The sequence below is a fragment of the Genypterus blacodes genome, unplaced genomic scaffold (assembly GCF_046128005.1).
Source record: "Genypterus blacodes isolate CSIRO-AG114 ecotype Tasmania unplaced genomic scaffold, CSIRO-AGI_Gbla_v1 ptg000070l_1, whole genome shotgun sequence".
In the NCBI taxonomy this organism is placed as follows: Eukaryota; Metazoa; Chordata; class Actinopteri; order Ophidiiformes; family Ophidiidae; genus Genypterus; species Genypterus blacodes.
In genome coordinates, this window is record NW_027466880.1 from 3,109,797 (window position 1) to 3,135,787 (window position 25,991).

At 47.2% G+C, this 25,991-nt stretch overlaps 2 protein-coding genes across 2 annotated transcripts in view; one reads left to right on the forward strand and one right to left on the reverse strand.

Annotated features, from left to right (window-relative positions):
* Window positions 1–17,402, forward strand: part of slc25a26 (solute carrier family 25 member 26) — a 48,801-nt gene extending 31,399 nt beyond the window's left edge. Inside the window, exons 6-10 of the mRNA XM_076156913.1 lie at window positions 658–702; window positions 4,533–4,602; window positions 9,456–9,520; window positions 12,615–12,682; window positions 17,069–17,402. Coding sequence (XP_076013028.1) covers window positions 658–702; window positions 4,533–4,602; window positions 9,456–9,520; window positions 12,615–12,682; window positions 17,069–17,165 — 345 coding nt within the window. The 3' untranslated portion in view covers window positions 17,166–17,402. The remainder of the gene's footprint in view (window positions 1–657; window positions 703–4,532; window positions 4,603–9,455; window positions 9,521–12,614; window positions 12,683–17,068) is intronic.
* A 2,678-nt stretch (window positions 17,403–20,080) lies between these two features.
* lrig1 (leucine-rich repeats and immunoglobulin-like domains 1) overlaps window positions 20,081–25,991 on the reverse strand; it is a 37,931-nt gene continuing 32,020 nt past the window's right edge. The window contains exons 14-18 of the mRNA XM_076156783.1: window positions 25,500–25,781; window positions 23,055–23,486; window positions 22,830–22,961; window positions 22,350–22,625; window positions 20,081–21,831 (exon numbers count right to left, since the gene is read on the reverse strand). Coding sequence (XP_076012898.1) covers window positions 21,620–21,831; window positions 22,350–22,625; window positions 22,830–22,961; window positions 23,055–23,486; window positions 25,500–25,781 — 1,334 coding nt within the window. The 3' untranslated portion in view covers window positions 20,081–21,619. The remainder of the gene's footprint in view (window positions 21,832–22,349; window positions 22,626–22,829; window positions 22,962–23,054; window positions 23,487–25,499; window positions 25,782–25,991) is intronic.

The following is a 25,991-nucleotide window of genomic DNA, read 5'->3' on the forward strand; positions in this document are numbered from 1 at the left end:
GCAGCAGACTGAAACCTAAAACTCCATAAATCAGTTTGGCAATAATGTGTGTGATGGCTTGTATTTTTCAATCTATCGTAATCCACCTTGAAAAGTTTTTCAGTTTGGGAAATTGAAGTTCATGCGAGGTTATTTTGGAGATTGATTGTTTGAGTTAGGATTGACACTTTTAATTCCAAAGTTCAGAACTAGATTAGGAACTACTTTGCCTGCAACTGTCAGGAGTAGGAACTGCGCGGCTCCCCCAGAGAGTTCCTTCCTTTCATTCCTCGCCTTCAATCAGCACAAATATGATGCAGATTAAAAGCGATGTCTCAGTGTATCAAAGCAGCCGGCATGAGGATCAGCGCCTCCAAACCTGAGCCTGTGCTTCCTGGGAAAAACGGTGGATTGTCTTCTTTAGGTGGGGAGTGAGTTCCTGCCCCAAGACAAACAAGTATTTCAGAGTCTTGTTCACAAGAGAGGGTAGGATAGAGCGGATCGGTGATGTGGACTGGTTTCTTGTGTGAAAGAAAGAATAAATGTAATACGTGTTGGACATATTGTGAGTTCTGTCCTTTAAGGCATTCTAGTAAACTCGCAGACCATTTGTTGCAATAAAGTTTCAACTTTAAAATGTTCCCTCTGAGTTAAACTCTTGCCTTGTCTGTTTTCCAGATCCCGTTCTCACTGGTGCAGTTTCCACTTTGGGAATATTTAAAGGTATGTATACGTATTGGATCTTTCTCTATATGTCGCCATCTTCCATCTGCACTTTATGAGGTTCCATCTGTTGAGTCTATAGATATTCAATACAGTGGCCTCGTTGTTACATAGTTAGGTTTTTGTTACAGACGGCGTCCGTTTATTTCATCTCCTCTAGCATCCCTAATTCCAGTACAGTCATTTACAGTTATTATAGTCAGTGATAAATCCGTAGTAAAGCCATAATAACGTGCTTACGCTCTGACACATTTACAGCTGGCTCGCCCTCCTCATTACCTTATATCACTGTGGCTGTAGAAAATTACAGCCCGGCTTAATGGTTGTCACGACGACCATCAAACCGGCCCTCAATTTATCGAGAGCTCTGAGGGTATCCAGTCTCTCTTCATTGTGTGGCCCCGAAGACATAGGAAGCCGTTTCTCTTTGAAAAGGCGTTTTGTTGGAGTGACATCATGTCTCAAGGGCGCAAGAGGCGGACAGTCAAGCATTCCATCAATGTTCGGTGCGAGCGGCCAAGCTAGGATGAACGCTACGCAGCAGCACAGCTGTGTGTGTGTGTGTGTGTGTGTGTGTGTGTGTGTGTGTGTGTGTGTGTGTGTGTGTGTGTGTGTGTGTGTGTGTGTGTGTTAGATTTTGTCGTTCACAAGTGTTTCTTTGTCCCTCAGTCAAAGGCCTCCTCTCTCTCTCTCTCTCTCTCTCTCTCTCTCTCTCTCTCTGTACAGACCATCTGGACACGTCTGTTGTTGGAGAGCTAAACGACTGGAATCTAGACTTCTCTTCTCTTCCGTTCTAAGTTTGCTCAATATAATTTTCATGCTGTGAGAAGGACAAGGAAGCATTTAGGCCCTGTCAATGAATTTCATTCACTTAATTAATTTGACCGATCTACAGTACATGTGATATCTACACCTGTTAATGATGTGAGTTCAAATGTGAGGGATATATGAGCTTGGTTTTGTGAATCCCTAACAAGGCATTTAAACAGTTACAGCATATGAAGGAGTGTGCCTGAGGGAGGAGGCTACTGACTGACCACCTGGAGGTTTAGTGGCTGGAACATGGACAGGAATAATGTGACTTAGATTGAATAATAGCAGAGTGAGGGAACATGAGAGAGTGAATGTGTGTGGCATTCTAACCCAGGGCTTCTCCCATCTGCTCTGTGGGGTAGCAATGTGCTGCGCTATGGTTTCCTTTCCTTTGGCTCACACAGATCCAGCACAGCTGTTGGAGAGAGAAAGGGGAAGAGAGAGAGAGAGAGAGAGCTCTACATTTTCCTCTCACGAAATCAACCGATGGCCGTGAAGTTTGGAAGTGGGATCCAGAGAGGAACATTTAGGGATGTTTGTAAATGAATCAGGCGAGATGCAAATACACAAATGGGTCACTGTAGAGGGATCCGCTACGTTACGCTAAGTTCCCAATTTGTTTCCAATTTAATATGTCATTACTTTGCGGGTTTTCATCGAGAATTTAGTGAAGTATCCAGAGTCTGAAGGTGGATTCTGATTTGTGGGATTTTATGCTTTGAGATTATTTCTAGAAGGAATGGAAAGGGGAGAAGAATGGAGGGGAAGAAGTAAAGGGAAAAAAGAGGGAAAGAATGAAGAATTCTCCAAATAAGGATAGAAGGATGTATGCAATATGTAATGTAATGCGAAGACATGCACATAGACCTGCCAGGTGTAGAGGCTGATGCTGACATGAGGGTCAAAGGGGAGAGAGAGAGAGAAGAGAGAGAGAGAGAGAGAGAGAGAGAGAGAGAGAGAGAGAGAGAGAGAGAGAGAGAGAGAGGAGAGAGAGAGAGAGAGAGAGAGAGAGAGAGAGAGAGAGAGAGAGAGAGAGAGAGAGAGAGAGAGAGAGAGAGAGAAGAGAGAGAGAGAGAGAGAGAGAGAGAGAGAGAGATGTGATGAGGGCCTTTGATGTGGAAAACAAAAAAATCTCCTTTTTAATCTCTACCCATCTAATGGAATACACATGACGCTTCCTGAGTTCATCCATTCTCCTCCTCCTTTTCTTCGTTGTTACTTGTTTGTGCGTAACATGCGCACACACACACATCTGGTTTTGGAGATGCCCATGTGTGTGCACGGCAGAGGACGAGATGGAAGAGAGCGTGCAACAGATTAAACTCACGGGGGAAACGGACAAAGAAAATATTAGTAATGGCTCCATGCTGTTGCCTGATTGCCCTCCCTGAGAAGGAATCGTACCTTGCCGTGCCTGAGGCGGCCCAGCTGTGCACACGGGCTCTCAGGAGAAGACGAACCTTGTATAGTCAGTATCTCCCCAAATAGTGGGAGGGGAGAGAGTTGGACTCCCTTTGTGTGCTGGTCTCATATACCGAACAGAAAGCTCAGGTGGTTTCCCTCAGCAGCCGCTCGCATTTGTGCAAGAAACCTTACATTATGAAAGCTTTCAAAGAGACTGAAAGAGCTTCATTATGATAACTTCACGTGGAGAGCATTTGAAGTCTGCTTTGTTGATAAACCAAGTAGATCATTTTTTAAGTGCTTGCTTGAGGAATTGTGTCCGGTACGTGCTGACGATGGCATTTGTAATATAAGAAAGGTTTGTTACAGGAACTGTCATAGACAATCCAAAGTCGTTGCCTTACATTGGCAATAAAGTAAGACACAAAAACAAAAGAGAAGTTGTGAAATCAAAGAAATGTGAGTTCTAGATTTAGATCTATTATCTTCAAACCATCCGAGCTTAAAATTATACTTGTTTTATTCAACTGTCCATTTGTTTTGGTTTAGAATATAATTATGAGGTATTTTATCTTTTAATTTTGGATAGGGTTTTATGTCCATATATTGTACGATTTATTCTATTTTTTTTACATTTTGTTTTACTTCAATTCTTCCATTTATTCATTTAAGCCCATATTTATTGCCTGTCCCAGCCATTTTTTATTTTTGTATTTTTCTTTTGTTTTCTAGGCTTTTATCTGTGCATATATTTTTATTACCACTTTTAATGTTTTATGGTTTATGGCTTTGACTTTTTTTGGTCAGTCAAATGTCTCTTAAATCTGAATTTGTCATACATTGAAATTGTTGCTAAATATTCCTTCATATATGTTTTGGATAAAAATTAAGGGTTTTTCAGATATTATGTATGTCACAGGCGACTTCAATTGCTGTTTTCATATCGGAATTTAATCACAGCAGATATTAAAGCCACATTGGATGCTGCTGTCTACGTTCTTGCCAGCATTCTGGATTGTTGTCCTGCCGTTGACCCGGCGACGAGCAGCCTTTTATTTCCCCGCTGCTCCCCCACAGAGTGAGCTTTGGCTGCACTCAGCTTCCTCAGCAGATGATCTGAATCACATAAGTACCCTATAACTTTATCGACAACATCAGTCGTTCATTTCACGTTGAACCAAGCGGCTATGTGGAAACTTCACGACGTTGAATCTCCAGCATTACAGCATTATCCCCCCTCCACACACACACACACACACACACACACACACATTCACCCACGCTCCTGTCCTGTTTCTTGGGAAACGAGCAGCGTGACATCACTGGGGAGAGCAGGCAACATAAAAATAGCTGGACGTCTCGGTTCCCAGCCACGAATTCAGACCCCCCAGCCCCCCCAGACCCCCAGACCCCCAGATCCCCCGACCAGGGTTCACAATGTGTTTTCAATGAGTCTGATATCTCCAATAACCGCAATCTTTCCCTCTTTGTCCCCCTTCCTCTTTCTCCTCCTTTCTCACTCTTTCATCATCCCTCTCTCTCTCTCCTCTCTCTCTCTCTCTCTCTCTCTCTCTCTCTCTCTCTCTCTCTCTCTCTCTCTCGTCTTCTCCCAGACGCTGTGGTCAAGGAAGCAAGGTCACACGGTCTACTCTTGGCAGAGTGCAGTGTGCGGAGCTTTTGCAGGTGCAGGGGATTATATGCTGCTTTGGGAAAGAGGCGGGAGGGAAGGAGGGAACGGAGGGTTGGATGGTTAGATGGATGGATGGATGGAGGGATAGATGGAGGGATAGGTGGATACACAGCCAGGGAGAGCAGGACGGCTTTACCCAAAGCCACATTTCTTGTAGGATTCCACAAGGGTTAGTTCAGCTGGCGACCCACATCCTCACCTGGCCAGCAGACATAAGAGAGGAGGTGAGAGAAGGAGAGAAGAATGGATGAGTGGAGACGACTTTCTCGCAGTCTTTCCTGTTGCGACGCGGGCTGGACGAGCATGGGGGAGAAGAGAGGAGGGACAAGAAGGGGGCCAAGTCCTGGGTTACAGGCCCCAGCAGCTGTGCGACCTCATGAGCACTGGGGCCTGAAGTGGTTTGTGGGAGAGGAAGAGAGAAAGGTAGAGGAAGGGAGGGAAAAACAAGACAAATAGGGAAAGGAAAAGACCATAATGAGAGAATAAGGAACACAGGGCACATGCTAGCTATTCAGTCATCGTCAGTCAGGAACATTCAGGAATATCTAGGGTGATCTCTGATTTTTAAGGGATACTCATAAGTTGGAGCACAACTTTTTAATTTTTTTAATTATTGAATATTAGCCATTGTTACCATTTCTGGCTTTCAGAGTTATTCATATGTCATGGATTTCACCTAAATGTAACATTTCCTTGACTTCTTGGATTGATTCCCAACTTTATCTGTCTATTCAAGATACTCGAGATGGCTAAAGTGACAGTCTGTATGATGGGGGAAAGAGGAATGAGGAAGAAGAGTTATTTTTTTCCCACCCGTATTCTGACAAGAAGGATGTGATTGGTCGATTGTCTGTCAAGGTTCTCAGTCATCTAGGTCACCGTATCCAAGGAAAGTTGATTCTCAGGCAACTGGACTTGGTAGTAGTTTAAGAAGTGTTTTTCCAGTTCTGACCATCAATAGGAGATGCTACAGACATGTCATATCTTTTCAAAGACCACTCAGTTTACGGATTCTTATCTGGATGTAATAAGGATTTCAGAAAAAAAATCCGCAGCGTGTTCCTGTGGTGGTGATTCCTGCCTGGTGTTGAGTTCCACCACAGATAATCGCCTCAAAGCCAAGATGTGGTTATATTTGACGAAAAGGGATATTGACGTTGTTTTTTCGTTGACATTTTTTGGGGCTGGATAGTAGGTAGTAAGCTGTTTTTGAAGACAAACCCATCTGGAATAAGTTGGGAGGAAATGATGAACTCATACCTTATTCAAATTTCAATATTGCTTCCATAGAGCAGAGGGAAGCTGGACTCGGGAGCAGCTGAGAGTCGGTTTTCTTCACCATTCGCTCTCCTCCAGCTAATGGAGGAAAGGAGACTCACTCTGGGTCCGTGGCCAGAATACGTTAGTGACATCATCGTCTGCGATTCAAGTCTACAAAGTTCACACTCTTGCCTCTCGCTGCTGTTTAAGGCCAACGAGTTGTCAACTTGGCTTTTATAGTAGCTATAATACACATTTTTTAGCATTTTATACTCAACAAACCACAGAACCACAGACATGATTTGAGGGAGGATGATTTTTTAAGAGTTCCGGGCTATTTTTGGTAGCGCTCTCATCAGGCAAGAGTAGACTGCTCAGCTGACTCACTAACCTGAATTTGCCTCTGGGTGATGATGTCATTCCAGTGACATTGCCGTTGGAAAAGCAGGAGTTGTTGACATTTGCAGTTTAATCATTATATTCAGCATGATGAATAAGGACCCGCCGGCATTCTGTAATAAGAAATGTGAGCTGTGTGGAATCATCGCTCTGCACAAGAACCACAATCAAAAACATATTTTCAGGAAAATGTGGAAGATGCGCAGAAGGAGCAGTTGCTGTTGGATGGTTTTAGGCTCTAATACATAACTCTTGCAACACTACGATAAGCCAAGCGAGACAGACAGATTGATGTTTGCTGTCCTGGGGGTCGGTGGAGAAATGGAGATGGAGGAGATGAGGACACTGCACCCCAAGGAGCTGAGACATGGCCAAGCACCACCTTACCTGAACTCGCTCGACACTGGGGTGGGGGGGACGAGCACGGAAAGAAATGGAAGGGGAATAGATCAGATGTGTCAGGATTGAATGAAAGACAAAGAGGAGTGTTTTAAAACAGATGTATGCGATTTGGGGATTCAACTGAGTAACTTCAGTATAGAAGCCATTAGAAAGACTGCGTACACATTTAGAAAGAGGATGATGGGAGCTACAGGACTTCACGACTCCAAGATTTTGAGCGAAAACAGACCAGTGCAGAACAGAACCACAATGCTGCCACAACCTGATCCATATACATGAGGTTTCAAAAGAAACATATCAAAGCAGGTTTCGCTGTTTTTCAGTAACTTTGCGGTGTCTTCTCTCTTCATTTCGCAGCCAGTGTATTGTTGCCACATGACTTGAAGTTGCGTTGTAAGGGAAAACAGTACCCAAAGAAAATGTTATTTGTCATTATAGCATTACATAGCAGTGTTGATTTTGGTGTTAGCATAGTCTTTTGACTAAGTTTCCATTTAGTTTTAGTCATATTTTAGTCACCTGTTTTGTTCTGGTTTTAGTCGACTAAATGTACAATAGATTTAGTCGACTCAAGTTAAATGAACTTCATATATATGTCGGACTTTGTACTGACATTCTACCCCAAATTCACCCATTTATACACTGATGCAGGTTCATACCATGCAAATTACCAACCTCTACATCAGGCAGGAGCATTTAGTGCTTCAGTGCCTTGCTCAGAATCAAACCAGGAACCTTCCAAACCATTGACGAGCGCTCTACCATCCCGAGCCACGTCACCTCCAATGCTTTTAAGCAGTCAAACGTAATACATTATGTTTCTGTAGAATTTTGGATCTATGTAATACCTCGATTTTTCTCTCTCGTCCCCTCCTCTCTCTCGCTCTCACACAGATCCAGGTTGTCGCTATGCAACATTTCTGCGCTTTCTCCTGGCATATGTGTTACATTAAGAATACAACACGAGTGCATGGTTTTTATTACAAAGATGTATCGGATCGTAGGAGACTGATTGACATGCTAAAGATAGTATGTGTTGTCATTGGTCGGTTATTTCTGCTCCACACGGTTTAAAAATGGTCTTTTTTCTTCCACATCTAATGTGAAATGTATAGAAATGTCACTCCTGCTCTTTCTCCCAACAAGCGCTGACATTTAAGTAGCGGTATGGCAGCTCATTGCCGCTGCTGTGCCATACTGGTCGACTTCCCGAGGTGATTCAAGTCTGAGTCACGTGACTACAAACGCATTTGTGTAAGGGCAGTTGGCATTCTTATTGGCTCTCTTCCAAATTCGTCTCTCCCAGTAGTGTTGTTTTGTAGTTTTTATTTAGTTATCGTCTTGTTTTTGTCAGTGACAAACGCTCACACTGTTCTATGCATCTGTCCTGATGTTGCGTTTGGCTTTTATTATGGCAACGTGGCTCCATTAGGGTCCATTCAAAGACCTACAGACACCTGGTCAGTGAACGCCACATATATTTCCAGAATGCTGCAAGTTACCAAAAAAAGTGCGGACATCAAAATAGAATCACTTTAATCACACTATATAGCCGTCTGTCATTCTTTGTTTCTTCATTTCGTTGTGGCGCAGACAGAGATCCTCGGTGTTCCACCTGGCGCCCTCATCGTTTCCATCCTCTTCCCTTTATGTTAAAACCTCAGCATCTTTGCTGCTAAACGATCGTCCCCGGCCACACCTGGTGCATTGAACAACCCCCACCCCCACCCCCACCCCCACCCGTTTGAGCTGTCTGAGCGGAAACGATCATGTAAGCCATCGCGATTACGTCACGGCCTGATTGTGATCTCACCTCCATCTCTTTCACATGGCGTTTCCTGCCAAATTTAGATCTTCCCAAAACCTGCCTGCGGTACTTTTGTTTGCAAGATTTATTGGGATATGCGCTCCTTTTATATCCGCCCAAGAATATTATACAATAGCCTACGGTGAGAGAGCTGTGGCTTTGTATCCATGGTGAAGGTTGGGTAAGAGCTTAATCCACCAAAGTGAGGAAAATGCCTTTAAATACGTTTTTATAACGAGCCGGTGCTATTAAAGGTAACGGTGTGTAACATTACACTCATCCTAATGTTTTCCTCTGTGGCAGTCGCACTGCTCCTTGGTGGCCCATATGGTTATATTTACCAAGAACAGTTGCTATGTTTGTGGCAGAGGGACACACACTCACTCTCTCTCTCTCGCTCACACACACACACACACACACACTGCAGCTCAGTGGGGCCACCTCTGGAACCAACAGCACATACAGCTTCCAACTTGGCTGCGGAATGATGGAGGGAATTTGGGGTGTAACTACTCTGTAAAACTCACAGGAGGAAGTGGTTTGTGCCTGTGTGTGTGTGTGTATGTGTGTGTGTTTTTGTGTACATGTGAGCGAGAGACAGAACGAGAGCGAGATTTGTGAGTGACTTGGGTGTCAATGCACACCTAAATGTGTCCCAAATGTGTGCACGTGCGTGTCTGGAACTTGTGTGCGTGTGTGTGCCTGAGCGTGTGTGTGGAACATAAAGGAAGCGGTGGGTCTGGATGGGGCAGCGGGAATAGAAGTGTGTCTTTCTGGCTTTTGTGGTCTAATAATGGTAAAGGTCTCAGCTGGGCGATGTTATGGTTTGAATGAACTGAATGTTTGTTGATGAATTACTGTGTTGCTGTAACTGTGGAGATATCCTTTGACTTTTAACAGCTTTATTTGTATTATTTAAAGTCTCTGCTCAGACCTCCCTTACTTTGTTAAACATGTGTATGCGCCTCTCCTCCGTAGGTGCGACCGCAGCGTTTTTAACCACTCCCCTCGACGTGGCGAAGACCAGAATCATGCTCGCAAAGGTACATGCACACACACACACACACACACACACACACACACACACACACACACACACACACACAGCTCCTTTTCCAGCAACATTTAAACATTGCTGTCAGGTGAAGGCTTGCAGGCAGAGCGCTGAGCGGGCCCACAGCCTGAGCAAATTTCAACACTGTCAACGTGCGGGACAGATCAGGCAAAGGTAGACCTGGGACAGCACTGAGACGTACACACACATCCATCATTTGATCCGGACTATGGACAGTGTCGGGCAGACATGTTTGTGTGTGTGGTTAGTGTTAATGTGGGGACTCGTTGCCGCTCCAGAGGAATTTCCATCTCAAGGCTTCTTGTCTCAGAGAGGTGAAACAGAAGGCCAGTGTCCCTCCTGTACTCTCACTGTATGTGAGTGTTTGTGTGTCTCTGTGTGTGTGTGTGTGTGTGTGTGTGTGTGTGTGTGTGTGTAGCACTATCCCTCTCTCCACCTCCTCTTTCAGTTTTGGCTCACTCCAACTCCTGTGTCTGGCTTCCCTCACTACGTCCTGTGTGTGTGTGTGTGTGTGTGTATGTGTGTGAGAGTGTGTTTGGGTATATAAGGGTACCGAGTTCACCGTCACCCCCTGCAGCACCAGCAGCGCCCCCACCACCCATCACGCACGCCCCAACTGTCCTTGTAGAAGACACAGTGTTCCGTCCCTCCCCCATTGTAACTAATCAGATAGTGGAATTAACAACACACTCTAGACGCTCTTGGATGTCTTGTTAAAGCATTTTGCTTGTAGGCTCTGTACCTATTTAATCAAACATGAAATAAATCAGATTAAGACAAAGAACATCCTCTCTACATATATTATCTTTGTAATATTAAAATAATCGTGCTGTTTGCTTTGAATCCTACATTCCCACTTTCTGGCCGCCCCCCAATTCCTCCATTGTTAGATAGAGATTGCATGTTTATACAAGGTGCACCCAGCGCCAAAGTGTTCACCTGCAGCACCTCGCCTGAGAAGGTAATGTATCATTTCTTCTAAACTGTGTGAGACACTCCGACAGCAGCAGAGGACGACAAGTTCAGGCAGGAGAGGGAGAGAAAGAGAGAGGGTGGTGATGAAGGGAATGGGGGGCAGTGTAGTGGAGGGCAGAGCATGAGGGTGTCGGAACTTGTCACTTTAGTTTCCGTCTGGCAGCAGCAGCAGAGGAGAAGCTTCCTTCTTCCTTCTTGCTGTTTGGGTGGACAGCATGAATGTGTGGCGTTGTTACAGTGGGTCACCTGGCACAGCTGGACCCGCACGCCCCCCCTCCAGGCCGGCAGGATGGCTGCCACTCCCGGCCCAGCTGCAGCGCTGGCAGGACGCCCCGTCCCGTCCTCAGGGCGACACAACCGTAACCTACGTCGCTACCGCACAACGCCGCTCTCTTTCCCCCGGCCTCTCACCTGCCATGGCACCAAACTGCCAGCGTCAACATCGCGTTACACCACATTTACTACCAGCCGACGGAGCAAACACACCGTCAACTACTTTAACAGCCTCCGAGCCTGTATGGCTTTCACACATGTTCAACACTGTTATTCATTTCATAGCATAACAGGAAGACGCTAGTCAAACATTTCTCTCTCACTTGACGTAAGTCCAAAGACCAAAACTTTCACTTTTATAATCTGACCCGTTGACCTTGAGAATGTCCCCATAGTAACTGGAATCATACTGTATTTCTGTCTTTATTATTCATCCTCTGATGTGCTGTCAAACCTCAAACTCGAGATCCAGGCTCTCTGATTGGCCGGTTTGAAACCATCAGACACACAATCTTTCTGATGAGAATTACAGAAATGACCTCTGACCTTCAGAGCCAGTGATGTTTTCTTTGGATGCAGTCCTTGATCTCTGCTACCTACAACTCAAACTAGCTAAAACTTGTCGGAAGAAGACCACCTGTCCCCCCCCCCCCCCCCCCCCCCTCCCCCATACACACACACACACACACCATAGATACTAAGGAAAACTTAGGAATCTTCTTCTGTTTTCTCCTGATTTGCGATTCACAATTTACAGCGGAAGACGCCACTGTTCCCTACATGCCCTGTGAGCCGTAACGGGGAGCAAACACACACACACACACACACACACACACACACACACACACACACACACACACACATACATACTGCAGCACATGTATGCATACTCCTGCCAAGTGTGGGGGTGATTTACAGTCCGGCCGGCAGTTATGCTAACCCTGCACCCCACCCTACACTCCCTCCTCTCATCTTCCTCGTTTTGCTCTGCCCTCCTCAGCCTCTCTCGCCCTCTCTCTCTCTCTCTCTCTCTCTCTCTGGGCTGCCACCTGCCAACCCCCCCCCCCCCACCGCCCCACCCTCATTTAACCCGGACTCACCCGATCCTGCAACTGTCACACCCCTCTGCCTCTCCAGAGAGATGGATTAAAAACTCTCAGGCCAGCTAAGCCGTGTTATGTAAATAAAAGAGTGTGTGTGGGAGAGAGAGGAGAGAGAGTGAGGGTTGTGTGTATGGGTATGGATGTGTGTAGGGTGGGCAAATGGCCGGGTGGTTGAGTGCGTGCGTGCCTGGATGGGTGTTGGAGGTGTCACCTGCACAGACACAGCTGTCCGGGGGACGGAGGAAGTTTGGCTGAGGAAGACTAAACAAGATGTCTGTCCAAGAGGCAGGAAGCGAAGGAGACGATCCATCCGTCATCACACCTCTATTTGCTCTAACCCCCCCTCCCCTCTCTCTCTGCCTCTCTCTCTCTCGCTCTCTTTCTCCTGCTCTCTCTCTCTGGCTCTCTCTCTCTCTCTCTCTCTCTCTCTCTCTCTCTCTCTCTGTGTCGTTGTCTTTGATTGCCACCGTTGTACACAACACAAAAACACAAGCAGATGTCAAAAAGTCAATGTAGTTGCTTCGTTAAACAACCAAACTCAGTCTAACACATCCTCCATTAGCGTTTAGCAGGTTAGTTCCTTATTGACTCAACACAAAATCCAAGGTTTCTGTGATTTGAGTTTTCGTTTTGTAACTCCAAATCAGGTTAATGGAAACCTTACCCCTCTCTCTCCCCCCTCTCTCTCTCTCTCTCTCTCTCTCTCTCTAGACTGGGACGTCCACAGTGAGCATCCCTCTGGTGCTGTGTGAGGTGTGGAGGAGTCGTGGGCTCACAGGGTGAGTGTGTGCGACCCCCCTCGCCCCCCTCCCCCCATTAAAACCGTATCTCCTGTATTTGCGATGAACTCGGCCTCGTCCCTCGCTAGCTCACTCGCCCGCTGACCAATTTACAACCGCAGCTGAGAAACGAGACGTGTAAAAGCTTTTTTCTCGCAGTCGTATTGATTAAGGTGTTACAGGGGCCAAGCAGACGGGTTGATTTGATGCGTCTAGATGCGTTTATGATGCGCGTGGGAGAGAAGGCCGCGTCTAATGGGACCGCAAAGGGGCCGCCGGCGCTACAACGGCCGCCGTGAATAATCGGCCTGCCTGAGTACAAGCGTCGTCATTTAATTACGATGCACCTCCGCTTGATGTTCTTAGCAGATTTGGTCTGGAAGCGGGCCAAACGCCAATGGGACGACACACACGCACGCACACACACACACACACGAACACAAGCTGTGGCACTATATCATTGGGTGTTTGTATAGGCCGCAGTGCTGGAATCTAATCAGAGGGTGATTACATTTCTCCCTCAGCTTTGTGCTTAATGGCAGCCCGGGGTGATTCCCCCTTCACAGGAAAAGGGGAAGGATGCATTGTGGGAAAATTGCTCTCAAACATCAGCCGAGTCCATACGGTGTTGTTGAGGTGCTTCAACGTTTACTTGAGTATTTCTATTTTGCTCTACTTATTTTTTCATCTGCCCCTAACCAACCTATGACTTCTCTTGATATTGGGAAGCTTGCAGTTTTGATGATATCTCCACATTTTGGGGTTTTTCGTCATTTTATCTCAAAGGTTACATCATTTGAGAACCAAACATCTCACTTAGACAACGCTGTACTACAGACAACATTACATTACATTACATTATGATCATTTGGCAGACGCTTTTATCCAAAGCGACTTACATTACATTACCACCCTACGCAGAGGGGGGAGCAATTGAGGGTTCGGTGCCTTGCTCAGGGGCACCTCGGCAGGGGCTCGAACCGGCAGCCCTCCGGTTCCCAAGCGGAAGCACTACCCACTGAGCCACTGCCTCCCTCACAAAAACAGAGAAGAGAGACAAATGAATATATTTAACAGAGAACCTTTTCCCATTGTGATGATAGTGCTTTTAAAAAGTGTTTACAGTCACACTATGCTCTCCATCAGGTGGTTCCAGGGCCTCTATGGACCTGATAGTGATGCTAACAAAACCACTTCCACACCTCCACACCACAGAACCTCATCTTCATCTCATCCCAGCTACTCTCTTGCTCTGATGTTCATTAGACCATGTGGTCCTGTAGCACCGCCCCACCCCCCCTCCACATTGCTCTCTTGATATTGATGTGCTCGGGAGTTTAGGCGGCAAAGCCAGACGGGGGTGGAGAGTGAGAACATAAAGGACGAGTGAGAGCGAGCGAGACGAGAGAATGAACTGACCAGACGGAGGAGAGCGTGTAGAAAGTGGATGTGGAGGCCTCGCTGCTCGGCGGGGCCAAAGGCCTGTGCGGTTGCGCTGGTGCATGCCTGATACAAATTGCTGGGGCTTTAAAGCTGTAATTATGGTAATGGGCCCAATTGCAGTGTAGTGAAGCCCTAAAGTGCTTCCATGTGTGCGCGAGGCCCCAGAGACCTCAGAGCGCTTGCAAGTCTGCGCCCGACTCCTCAGCAACAACAACGCGCCACCAAACCTGCGTTTGCTTTGTGCGGAGCATGGAAAGTTTGGGATGAAGCTTCTTAACGGCGTCTTCCTCCTGCGTTTGTTAAAAGTGCCTGATTTAGGGTTCGAAACCAATGTGTGTTCTCTGGAGATCGTCCACGCTGAAGCTGCAGCAACTCTCTCCTGACTATTTTTGGTGCGATTCTTTCGAGAGACGCGATTGGCCGACGATTCGCTGATGACAGATCTCAGTGGCTCGCCAAAGCCGTGATGTCAGCGTGAGTCAGGGCACCCAGGGGGCTGATGGGAAAATTTGAGCTCTGGTTGTTCACAGATGTCAGAGGCCACAGGTGGGTCTGATCCTAGACAGCACGTCCTGACGCTGCAGAGGAGACATCAGCTTAGCATTTACGCCGTTAGTAATCAGGTCATATTTTGTGAAGATACTGAACCTGGGTTAATTCGGGACGAGTTCATCCTCTTTGTTTGGGTCTGGTGATCCAATTGGCTTCCAAACTGTTTTGACTTGGATCCATGTTTCATATGTAACGTTGTTTAAGTAATGCCATCAGTTCTTGCGTGTGTGTGTGTTTCAGCAGGTGATGATGATTATCTCCCACAATGAAGACGCAATCTGAATCATGTCTCCATGTTTATCTGAAGCATTTAGGCTGTTGCGTGCTTAGACAAACACACTCTCATGCACCGACCCTCACATTTACACATATAGCCTCTGTGTGTGTGCGTGTGTGTGTCGCGCTCTCTCTCTCACACACACACACACACACACACACACACACACACACACACACACACACACACACACACAGACACACACACACACAGACACACTCACCAAGCCCAGCTAACCCTCAACAGTCCGTCTTCTGGAAAACACCCGATCTGGGCCGGGCATTCTGAAACGTGGAGTTGTGTGAATGGTTGGGATGGTTGTGAGATCCCTGACATGCTTGGCACCTTGTACAGCTTTGCAGTTGACAAAATTGATGTAGAAGCACTAAGTCCATTTGTGACCCCATTTCTAAATGGGGAGCACATAAACCTGTTTTCCCTGCACTGCTGCGCACACACACACACACACACACACACACACACACACACACACACACGCACAGACACACACACACACACACACACGCACACGCACAGACACACACACACGAGCACAGACACACACACACACACACACACACACACACACACACACACACACACAGCCCATCCTGCCTGCCCAGGTGCTGTGAGCCTTTGCCGTTTGGACGTTAAGCACAAATATACCTCAGCTGGCCTTACTTCCCTGTGATTGGATGGATTTAGCAGCGACGTAAATGATAAAAGTGAGCAGAAACGCAGTGGAGCAGGACTTGGTCAAAAGAAATCCAATTGCAATTTTACCGATATTACCCCTACCGTCATGACGACATTTTGTGTGGCTCCTCCCACTATTATATGCTTGATGAAATCGCAGCTATATGTGATTTGGTGGTTTAATTTGTGGTGCAGCTCCAGTATGAAGCTAAAACACAGCTGATCAAACAAGAACAATTTTAGATGTTGCAATATTTCAAAAGTTGGCTTAAAATGTGTGCAAACAGAAACATAAGAGCTCTTACACCCACACAGGTGATGAAGGCAGACAGACTTTCTGTATTTGTAGACAGTTTTATGTGCTTTCTCACTCTCTAAGACACACACACACTCACACGTTACATCTGGACTGGAGAAGGCCAGACCAGATGAGTGCGGGGGCGTATTGGCAGCCAAAAGGTGTTAGTAGGCAAATACACGGTGAGAGATGGAACAGTACAAGGAGAGAGAGAGAGAGAGAGAGAGAGAGAGAGAGAGAGAGAGAGAGAGAGTCATGAGAAAGCAGATGAACTGAGTGACTGGGCCGAGTGAACATGTGTTTAAGAAAGTGGATGACGCAGCAAGAAAAGGAGACAGAAAAGAAGGGAAGAGAAATCCCCCGGCAACCGAGCCAGCTGGAGAGAGAGGGAGAGAGAGAGAGAGAGAGAGAAGGAGAGGGGGGAATGGATGGATGGATGGATGAAGAGGGATGGAGACAGCAGAGGGACATGTGTGGATGTCATCTGGCTATCAGTCATGGAGAGAGAGAGGGAGAGAGAAGCTGGGGGTGAGAGCTCCAGGGAGGCCCGAGGGTGGAGGCTTGAAGCCTAATCCCAAAAACAGCTGTGTGGAGCACGAGGGGCTGGGGGTGGGGGTCTGAGGGGGGGTGGGGGGGGGCCTTGGGAGGCCGGCGCTCTCTCATGGCCCATCACATCCTTTGACCCCCGCAACGTCAACAGATTCTTGTCAGGCCTCAGCCGGCCTCCTAACGTTCCTCCGATGAGGCCTCGGGAACCTGAAATGAGGCCCCGCTTCCATGAAACACTCCTAAATCACCAGCAGATACTGAGCGTCAGAGCGCCACGCCACGCCGTCGCCCCGCCATGTAGCCACGCCCAGCCCCGCCGTGGAGATCAGTGGCAAATTTACAAAATTGTCTAACTAGGTCACATACCTTGTTGCTCTCTATAGTTTATAACTTGTAAATATGGCGTTTGATTCCAGTTTCCAGCTAATATCAGGGTCAAATGTCATAGGAAAAGACTTTCTGAGGCATTGAACTTAAACAGCAACAACAATCTCTCTCTCTCTCTCTCTCTCTCTCTCTCTCTCTCTCTCTCTCTCTCTCTCTCTCTCTCTCTCTCTCTCTCTCTCTGCAGCCTGTTTGCGGGCAGTGTACCACGGATGACCGGTATCAGTGTGGGAGGATTCATCTTCCTGGGAGCCTACGAGAAGGTCCGTCACACTCTGCTATAGTGACCAAAAGTACCTCTGACTCTACCTCACTCCTGACCAAGCGGAGGAAAAGCGTCCCTGGAAGCTGGGATCGTCTTCCCCCGCTTCGATCAACACTCGAAAAAAGGCTTGTCCCCCGCTACTCTGCAGGGCAAGAAGGAACACTTGATGAAGAGTTGATCATTGCCAACAGCCTGTGGTTCTGCTGGCTTCAACAACACCCTATGCTGTACTGTACTATATGATATTAAAGTGTTTTTCTACACTGTGAGTGTGAGTGTGAGTGTGAGTTGGTGATTCCTTTAACATAACCTAGCATTTAAAGAAAAAAATGTCAAATTGCTGCAAGAAGACCATTGAAATGTCGCTGTTCAGTGAGCACGGCAGGACTGCGGCAGGAGGAGATAGCTGCAACGTCTCCGCTCCAGCAGCGTCCTTCAGCAGCAGGTATTGGAGGTGAGCCGGGCGCTGGTAAATCCTGTCGGGGGGCCACGGGAGACAAATGGCCTCACAGGTGGGAGTGTTAGTCATGCTGCCTGTCACTACGCTGTTGGACAACAATGGTCTGCATGTGATTGGTGGAGGCCACAGCCAGGGGCATGTCAATCATCCAATGACAAACATCCATCTGGAATGCACATTCTGGCCAGCCGCTGACCCTCGGTCGGCCCCGACTCAATAGCAAATATTTTAAACAGGCCACAGAAGGAAAAATATGCGTGCTTGTCTTTGGAGCTTAGGAGCCCAGAGACGTCCCTGCTCGGAAGATTAGCTTCATGTGTGTTTGTGGTCCGGGGCAGAAGCTACTGCACCTCTTTGAAGATCAAGGTCTTTGGATTTCATATCTCTGTGCATGCTCCATTTCAATTGATCGCTTCTCCATAACCACCGTCTGTGACCGTGTGTGCAATGCTAACTGCTTAGTCAGCTGTTTGCGATCACATTGTCACCAAACAAAACAACGACTCTCTGCAGCGAAACTGTTGCTGTCAGTTATGTCTACATGCACAATAAAGTTCAAAGCTGATTAACTCAGTAATGGATTTTCAAACCAAATTGTAATGTAATCAGTTTGCTCAAGCATGTAAACTGGGTTTCACGCTTATTTCTACACTTAAATGTCTGAACTATTTGCCAGGCATCGTGGTTACTTGAGTGAGTCTGTTGTCGTCCAGCCAAAGATGACAAAGTCCTAATCACTTGACAACCAGGAGCCGCAAGATGTTTCAGTAACCACTACTGCCTGTTTTTCTGAGATGAAACAAGGGGAGTTTACTGAATAAAAAAAGGGTTTTCCCTTTTCAGGTTTTCCCTTTATTTGTAAAGATGTTTATGAAGAACTTTCACAAAACTTCGACATCTCCAGGCCTGGAAAACACATTTGAAATTCCATGACTGTGCAAGACCTGTGTAAGTGATCCAATGCTTTGTTAACAATCACCCTCACCCACAGTTAGAGTCAGAGTTTGATGCCAGTTTGGGTGTGTGTTCAGTCAGTGACATAGAGACATAAGATGAGCAGATTCCTCTTCTCGATCTGATGTGCAGTCAGTCACACTGAGTTACTATAATGTTGAAACAGGCGACCACATCCAAAGTGTGGCAAGATAATGTAGAATTTTTCTGATCTGCATCCAGAATAAGCAACGTAATTATGTTTTTATCTTTATTAGGGAGGCAGTAGCTCAGCGGGTAGAGATTCTGCTTGGAGACTGGAGGGTTGCCGGTTCGAGTCCCTGCCGAGGTGCCCCTGTGCAAGGCACAACCCTCTCTTGCTCCCCCCTCTGTAAAAAAAAAAAAGGGTGGTAATGTAATGTAAGTCGCTTTGGATAAAAGCATCTGCTAAATGATTGTAATGTAATTTCTAACAGGCAAGATATTAGTATTAACATTATGGTTAGTAGTAGAAGTAAGAACAAATTATTGCATGTTATTACCTTTGTTAGAGATTTTATAATTTTGTTTCAGTAGCAGGTATCTGATCAACCGGGGCCTGAAGGATTTCCTGCTGTACTCCCCCTCCTAAAGCAGGTACTCATTGAGTTCATGTGTACTCTGCATCCATGTATGTGTGTGGAAACATTCTGAGAGGCAAACTCTTCATGAAGGAATAAAAGGCAAAACCCTTGAGTTAATAGCAAAATGTGTTTTATTACACTTCAATGCCATGTTAGACACTTCAATGTTTTCCGCTTTGACATTGGTAGAATGGTTTCCCACAGTTTGTTTTAATAAATTACTCAGAACATCAAACTGCACCTCACTCACACTTCACCTTTACCTGGATACACTGGGATCCTTTTCCCGCCCGGGCTCTCTGATTGGTCTTACTGGTAAAATCAGCTCTGATAGGTGCTATCAGATGTAACCAGAGGAGTGTGTCCTCCGGCTCACCTTGATAAGGCCACTGGCAACAATACACACTTCAGACAAGGGCAGCCCAATGCATACATTAGACAACGTAACGTCTCCTGGCCCCAGTGTAAGCAGGGCTGTGTGGAGCGTCTGACTGCATTATCCGCTACGTTTGGTAAAAGCAAGTTTCACAACCGTTCATCTGACCGTTCACCGCACGACGCTGAACAAGAAAACATGACTGTACTGCGAGTTCTTCCATCATGGTCACTGACCGGTGTAATACTGGCCGTTTGCTTGTGGATGGGTGGATGTAGAGGCACATTACAGCAGTAACACAATGACATCATTCTCCCTGATTATCTGACCTCTTTACGTGGAAGTGAATTAAGCGAATTAAATGTCAACATCCAACGATTGATTATGAAAAGTGTCCACAGAGAGATCCTTACTGCTTCAGAGCTCAGTTTGTATTCAAACTTTTACACCAAATGTCTTAATGCCCAATTCCAATATATTTGTTTCATTAAATATATGCTTTCTTTGATAGCTTTTAACCCCTGAAGACCCAGGCTCCCAGGTTTCTGATTTTTTTTTCAAGTGGGTCTAAAATACAATCCTATGAATGACAAAGGGGACTTCCAGGTTTCCAGGTAGGACTTTTTTTGTTGGTGTTGGTAGAATGAGACACATCTTTATCCGATGTGAAGTTATGATACAAATGTGTTTTTTTTTTAAGTCTCAGTTTTTATTTCAGTCTCGACATTTGTTTGCTAAAAGGAGACAGAACGATGTGTTGTATGCGACGCTGACAGCTGGAGCTCAGGTGTAGCAGACGTTTTCCTTTCAGGCTTAAGTGGTTAATTAATCGTCCATCCAATCTGAAACAACCCACAAGGACAAACAAGGGTTTCCTCTCTGAGACGAAGGTGAAGTAAAAGCTCCAACGGACGCATACGAGTCATGATCATATTCACAACATCACAGACGTACCATGAGGGGACAAAGACGAAAAATTGGAATTGGGTCACTTGTACCTGGCGGTGTAAGAGAGTGTGTGCCAATCTCACTTTCTCAGCCAAATAAAGCAGCCAATCTAAGTCTTTGCAGTAACACTTGTTGAGAGAGAGAGAGAAGGTTGAAGAGCCTTAAAGAACCAAAGACGTAACCGTGTACAAATATGTGGCATGTCCTCACGAAGAGGAGGGACTCATGTTCCCCGTTTTCCTATCGGCAGATGCCCAGCACATCATTTGCAATTCTGAAGATTTGTTAATGAAGAGTAGAAAAAGTGCTTTAAATGTTCCAACCGTCACCCAAACATAACCCCGCGGTGAACCGTCTGACATACCAAACCGTCTGACATACCAAAATAATTTACCTCAAAGCTCCTCCTTCATTACGACAACAACAATGACTGTAACGTTGTGTTTCTGTAAGGCCGTGGTTGGCGACATTTGTCAAAACATTCAAGTGCAATTATGTGTTTTTGTTTGTACGCTATAAAGAGTGAACCAGTATATCTGACTAAAGTCTCGTTAAATGCTGTTACGCGTTTTCGGTTTCTTGCGTTTTCTTTGATCATGCAATAAGGCACCACAGCTGGAGCGGCTCAAAGCTGAAAAAGGCTCCCAAGAAAAAATACCATCACTCCTTTCTTTGTCATGCACATAAATTCAAATACTCTTTTGTAAAAGTTATATAATATATAAGAAAACTCTTATGTACAGTCAAAAGTCCAAAATGTAGAATTCTCTCCCCCTGCACATACATACATACATATATATATATACTGTACAAGATTCCCTACATTTGCATGCTTCAAATGCAAGTCACATTATTTGGAACTAGAGTTTGATTGGTCACCTCCAAAGCGAAGGTTTTAACTATGTACAGCTGATACGCTCAGATGGGACGCCGCCCACTCAAGCTCCGCCTTCAAACTCCGGATGCCCTTTGCTCTTTCCCCCTCCTGGCACCGCCCCCCTCCCCCAGGTTCAGTCCACATCCGGGGGGCTCAGGACCGTTCGCCTCGATATGAGGTAGCCGATTTTTTTCCCAGTGCAAAAAAAACAAAACTCCACTCAGCAACTGTGAGTCCATCGAGGATGGAGCGCCCGCTAGTCACTCGCTCTCCTTAGGGGGGCGCTCTCGCACTGAGAGGCTCTGAGGGCGTGTCCGTTGGACAGCAGCGCCTGCCTGAGCTCGGGCTCGCAGTCGCTGTCCAGTCCGCTGCTCGTCACACCGCTCAGCTTCACCGGCTTGTGGAAGGACTCGTCCTGAGACGGCGAACACGCCACAGTCTGTCCTTTGTTTCTGTTCACCGATGAACCTGAGGAGAGGAAACAGGTTGATGATGATGCAGCACGCACGCACGCACAGAAAATATGCATTGAGCTTCAGGACAGTGGAGAGATGGAATGTGTACACAGGGCTGCGCTGACATGTGGAGGTGAGAATCTGTGTTTGGAGGGAACAGTTCCACTCGTATTGTTCTCTGCTTCAGAGGCTAAACTCTCCCAGCAGGTCTGGACCTGCGGCGGCAGCAGGAACTCAATGCTTCTTTTCTTTGCAGGTTTCTTTAACAGATCCCCTAAGGGGGTTTGAGCACAGGGAGTCGATCTATCAACAATCTCTTAGCAAGCACATTGACCTGTCAGGGTTCCACTAGTGTACCATTAAAATCAGATTCCTAAACTCTGCAAAACCCCTAAAAGGCAAATCAGCCTTCCTGTGCATTTTATTTGAATCAAATGTATCCAGGTGTGGAAACGACTCAGATCTAATCCCGTACTCTTCCCTGTTGTGTAGCAGCCCGGTGTCACCGCCTTCATGTCATCACCGCCTCACCTCTTCTGTCATGTTGCGTGTTATGGCTGTTAGGAAACGTCGATCCCTGCATGTCTTTCCGGATCCCGTTGGGGGTCCCGTTGCAGAGAGGGGTTGTGTGGCGCCCCGCGTCGTGTTGCTCGCCCGGGTGAGGCCGAGAGAAGGGCTGGGGAACGCAGTGCTGCTGGTACTCCACACCCACGGCCGGGCCGAAGCCGTGAGCGAGGTAGTCGGGGTCTTTGGAGTAGCTGTTGCCGTTTTCCAGACAGTCTGTGCAGACGATGGCGCCGTCGAAACCTGGAGGCGAGGAAATCAGAAATGTGGGGGAAAAGAGTGAGAAAACAAGATGACTAAGAGGGAGGAGAGCAACAGTGCGGCTGGCGTGTGGTCAGCGTGTCTGCTGTAATTAGTCTTGATGCTGAGCAGGCGTTCATAGGTTTCCCGAGGAGTAAAGGAAACAGTTTGGGAGGCCAAATGTCTGAGATTGAGCCGTGCCGTTACCTGTCGGATCTACGTGTCCGTTGGGCTGCGGTCCACCGCCGGCTTCCACGCGGATACACACATCCTGCCTCTCGGACAGAGTGCCCTGTGAGGAGAGGTAGCTGGGCACGTCGGGAGGAACGATCGTCTCGTCTGGGAGAGGGGAACACGCAGAGAAATTGGATCATCACTCTAAGACCACTTTCACATGAGACGTACAGTAGGAGAGCAGACTGAGGCGCTCACCTGTGTTTGTGACGCTGCACTCTTCGCTCTTCTTCCTGGTCTGATAGATGATACACACCCACACCAGTGAGGTAACCACGATGCTCGTCACCACAGCGATGATGATGATCCCTATGATGACCGTGCTGGGGCCGGGCGACGGGGCGCACGGGCTGTGGCGAGTCACCACCAGCTGGCTGTGCGCACGCGTGGAGCCCAGAGTGTTGGACATCAGGCAGGTGTAGCGGCCGGCGTCCTCCAGGGAGGCGGAGCTGATGACCAGGAGCTGGTTCCCTGGCGTGAAGTGGTGCCTGTCGGACGGGCGCAGCGGCTGGTCGTTACGGAGCCAGGTGATGCGCGGCGGCGGGCTGCCCAGGGCCTTGCACTGCAGGGCCACGGTGTCACCCACGGCCACGCTGCGGTCGTCCAGGTCCTGGGCCAGCTGAGGGATTTCTGTGGAGAGAACACGGGAAGTATTGATTTCAGTTCAGTCGGTGTTTTGTTTAAATTCATTCAAATGTATATTGAGGAGTTTTCAGTGATTCAGCTGAACAGAATGTCTAGAAAATGTGATGTCCTGAGGTTGAAACCCAGCCTGAGGTCTTCAGTCTCAGCTCAGGTAACGTTGATGTGATCCACTTTGGTCTGAAATGTCTTGATAGAACATCGTGTCACTGTAAACCGAGACGCTGGCTGTTTCTCTCATTACATTCATATCAGACATAGGCCCGAGCATCTGGATGTGGATCTTGTCCGGATCAGGAGAAGCTGATAGACTGGAGGATGAAATGATTATCGGTTCCCAGAGAGCCGACGGATCTTAGAAAGTCCGCTCCATGTTTTGGATCTGATCTCAATATCATAGGATGGGAAAAACAAGCTTTAGTTGCGAAACGCTGACATTGTGCGTGGGTAATTTGACGTCACAGTGTTTGTGTAAAGCAGCTAACTTCATAACGACAGAATCCGAGGTGTTCATTACAACTTTTCTCTCTCTGCTTTCAAAGTCATCAGGGCAGAAATCCTCTTCAGAACAACATTTTCGGTGTTTCCCTGGAAACTTCACAATCTGCTGAATGGAGCACATTGAGTGTGTGTGTGTGTTTGTGTGTGTGTGTGTGTGAGGTAGGCCTCTCTTCTCAGACAGAGCACTTCCCCTCACAGTGGGACGTGCACAGATTAAGAGATCTCACTTAACCCACTTCAGTCGGCCCTCTTCTCTCTATCAATACTTTCTCCCTCTTCATTGGCCTCCGCCTCGTCTCTCTTTCCTCCACTCCTCTACCTTCCCCCCACACTCCAACGCGTTCCTGTGCTTTACCTCCCATTTTTCACCCGCCACTCTTTTCCAGACAGGGGCCCCTCAACTGCAAGCAGCCCCCCCCCCCCCCCCCCCCAACCCCCCACTTCATTTACATCTCTGGAACCCAAACATCCCTCTTTCCCTCCCGACGCTTCACTAACCAATCTGCTGTAAGCAATTAGAGACAAGACTTTTTCAATAAATACTTATCGCAGCCTATCAAATTCTACACAGGGCCCAGGGTATGATTATCATGTGTGTGTACTGCATGACATCAATGCAAAGTTCAGCCTGTTGTGTAGTAAAGAAGTAACGTAGAGAGAGAGAGTTCTTTCTATGCTGTCACTAATCTAAACAGCTTCAAGAAGTTCTGCTCGGCTGTGTTTGTCTGTTTGTTCATCTGCCTGTCGCAGGTTTCAGCACTAAAGCAACAAAGGTCGAGGTGCAATCCAGCCAACCAGCTCAGCGTTCTGCCCACTGAGCCCGGCACAGGTCAGAGCAGGTCAGAGCAGGTCAGAGCAGGTTCTGGGTGATGGGATGCTCCAGCAGAGCAGCTTGCTTTGGTTTGAACAGAGTCAAACAGCCAATAAAGTGTGAGCACTGAGGCCTACAGTGAAGCAGGCATGACTGTCCTTCCCACAGAGAGGAGGGGAAGGGGTGGGAATGCCTAACAAACACCCCTCTGTGAGACGGCCTTACTCCCCCACCGTCCCCTTTGACCCCCAACTGTGACCTTTGGCCCCTGACCCGAAGTGAGACCACAGCTGCCGAGAAAAGAAAAATATAAAGCTTTTCATTCTACGGCCTCGGGGCTGACCAAAGCCTTTTACAAGGGCTCGTTATTGGAGATGTGGGAAAATGATCAACCACAAAGTCCTAATTAGGCCAATATTGGCTCAGATCAATTTCTGAAATATTCAGCATTCACTCAGATTTTCCAAAGCTAAACTTCCATGGTGACGTATTAAAAATGTTTCTAACCGTTGAAAAATGAAATGTGAAACTGAGACTATGTTGCCATGGTGATGCACAGACACCAGGGATTGGCCAAGGCTGTGATCTCATCCAATTATTACCTATGGAATTAGAAATAAACCGGATGAACTCTGGATAATATTTGGACAGTGAGAGCAGCGTGCAGTGGATAAACACACACGTCTTACCCAGCACAGTGAGCGTGGCGTTGGCAGAGACGGTGCCTGCTGTGTTCTTCGCCGTGCAGCTGTACACGCCCATGTCCTCCGGCTTCACGTCCGTGATGAAGAACACGTCGTCGTCGGGCATGACGTGCATGCGGCGCTCCCGGGCAGCGGGGAAATCCGTGCCGCCGTCTTTCTGCCAGGCGATCTGCGGAGCCGGGTGACCCTCGGCGGCGCACTCCAGCCGGGCTGTGTTGCGGGTCCGGATGGTGCTGTCCCTGGGAGTCTTCACAAAGGATGGGAGGACTGCAAGAGACACAAGATAGGATTTGATGAGTGTTGGTTGATCAATAGCAGGACTGTCACTTCTTTCAACACTCCGATTGTGGTGCAATAACAACTTTTGGGTCAATTGTCACAATTGTCTGCATGTAGAATGTCTGGACCAAGACGGACACACATTGTCTGTTTGTTTGTTGATATTTCTGCCCATGTGTGGGCGTGGCTCAGTCCTCA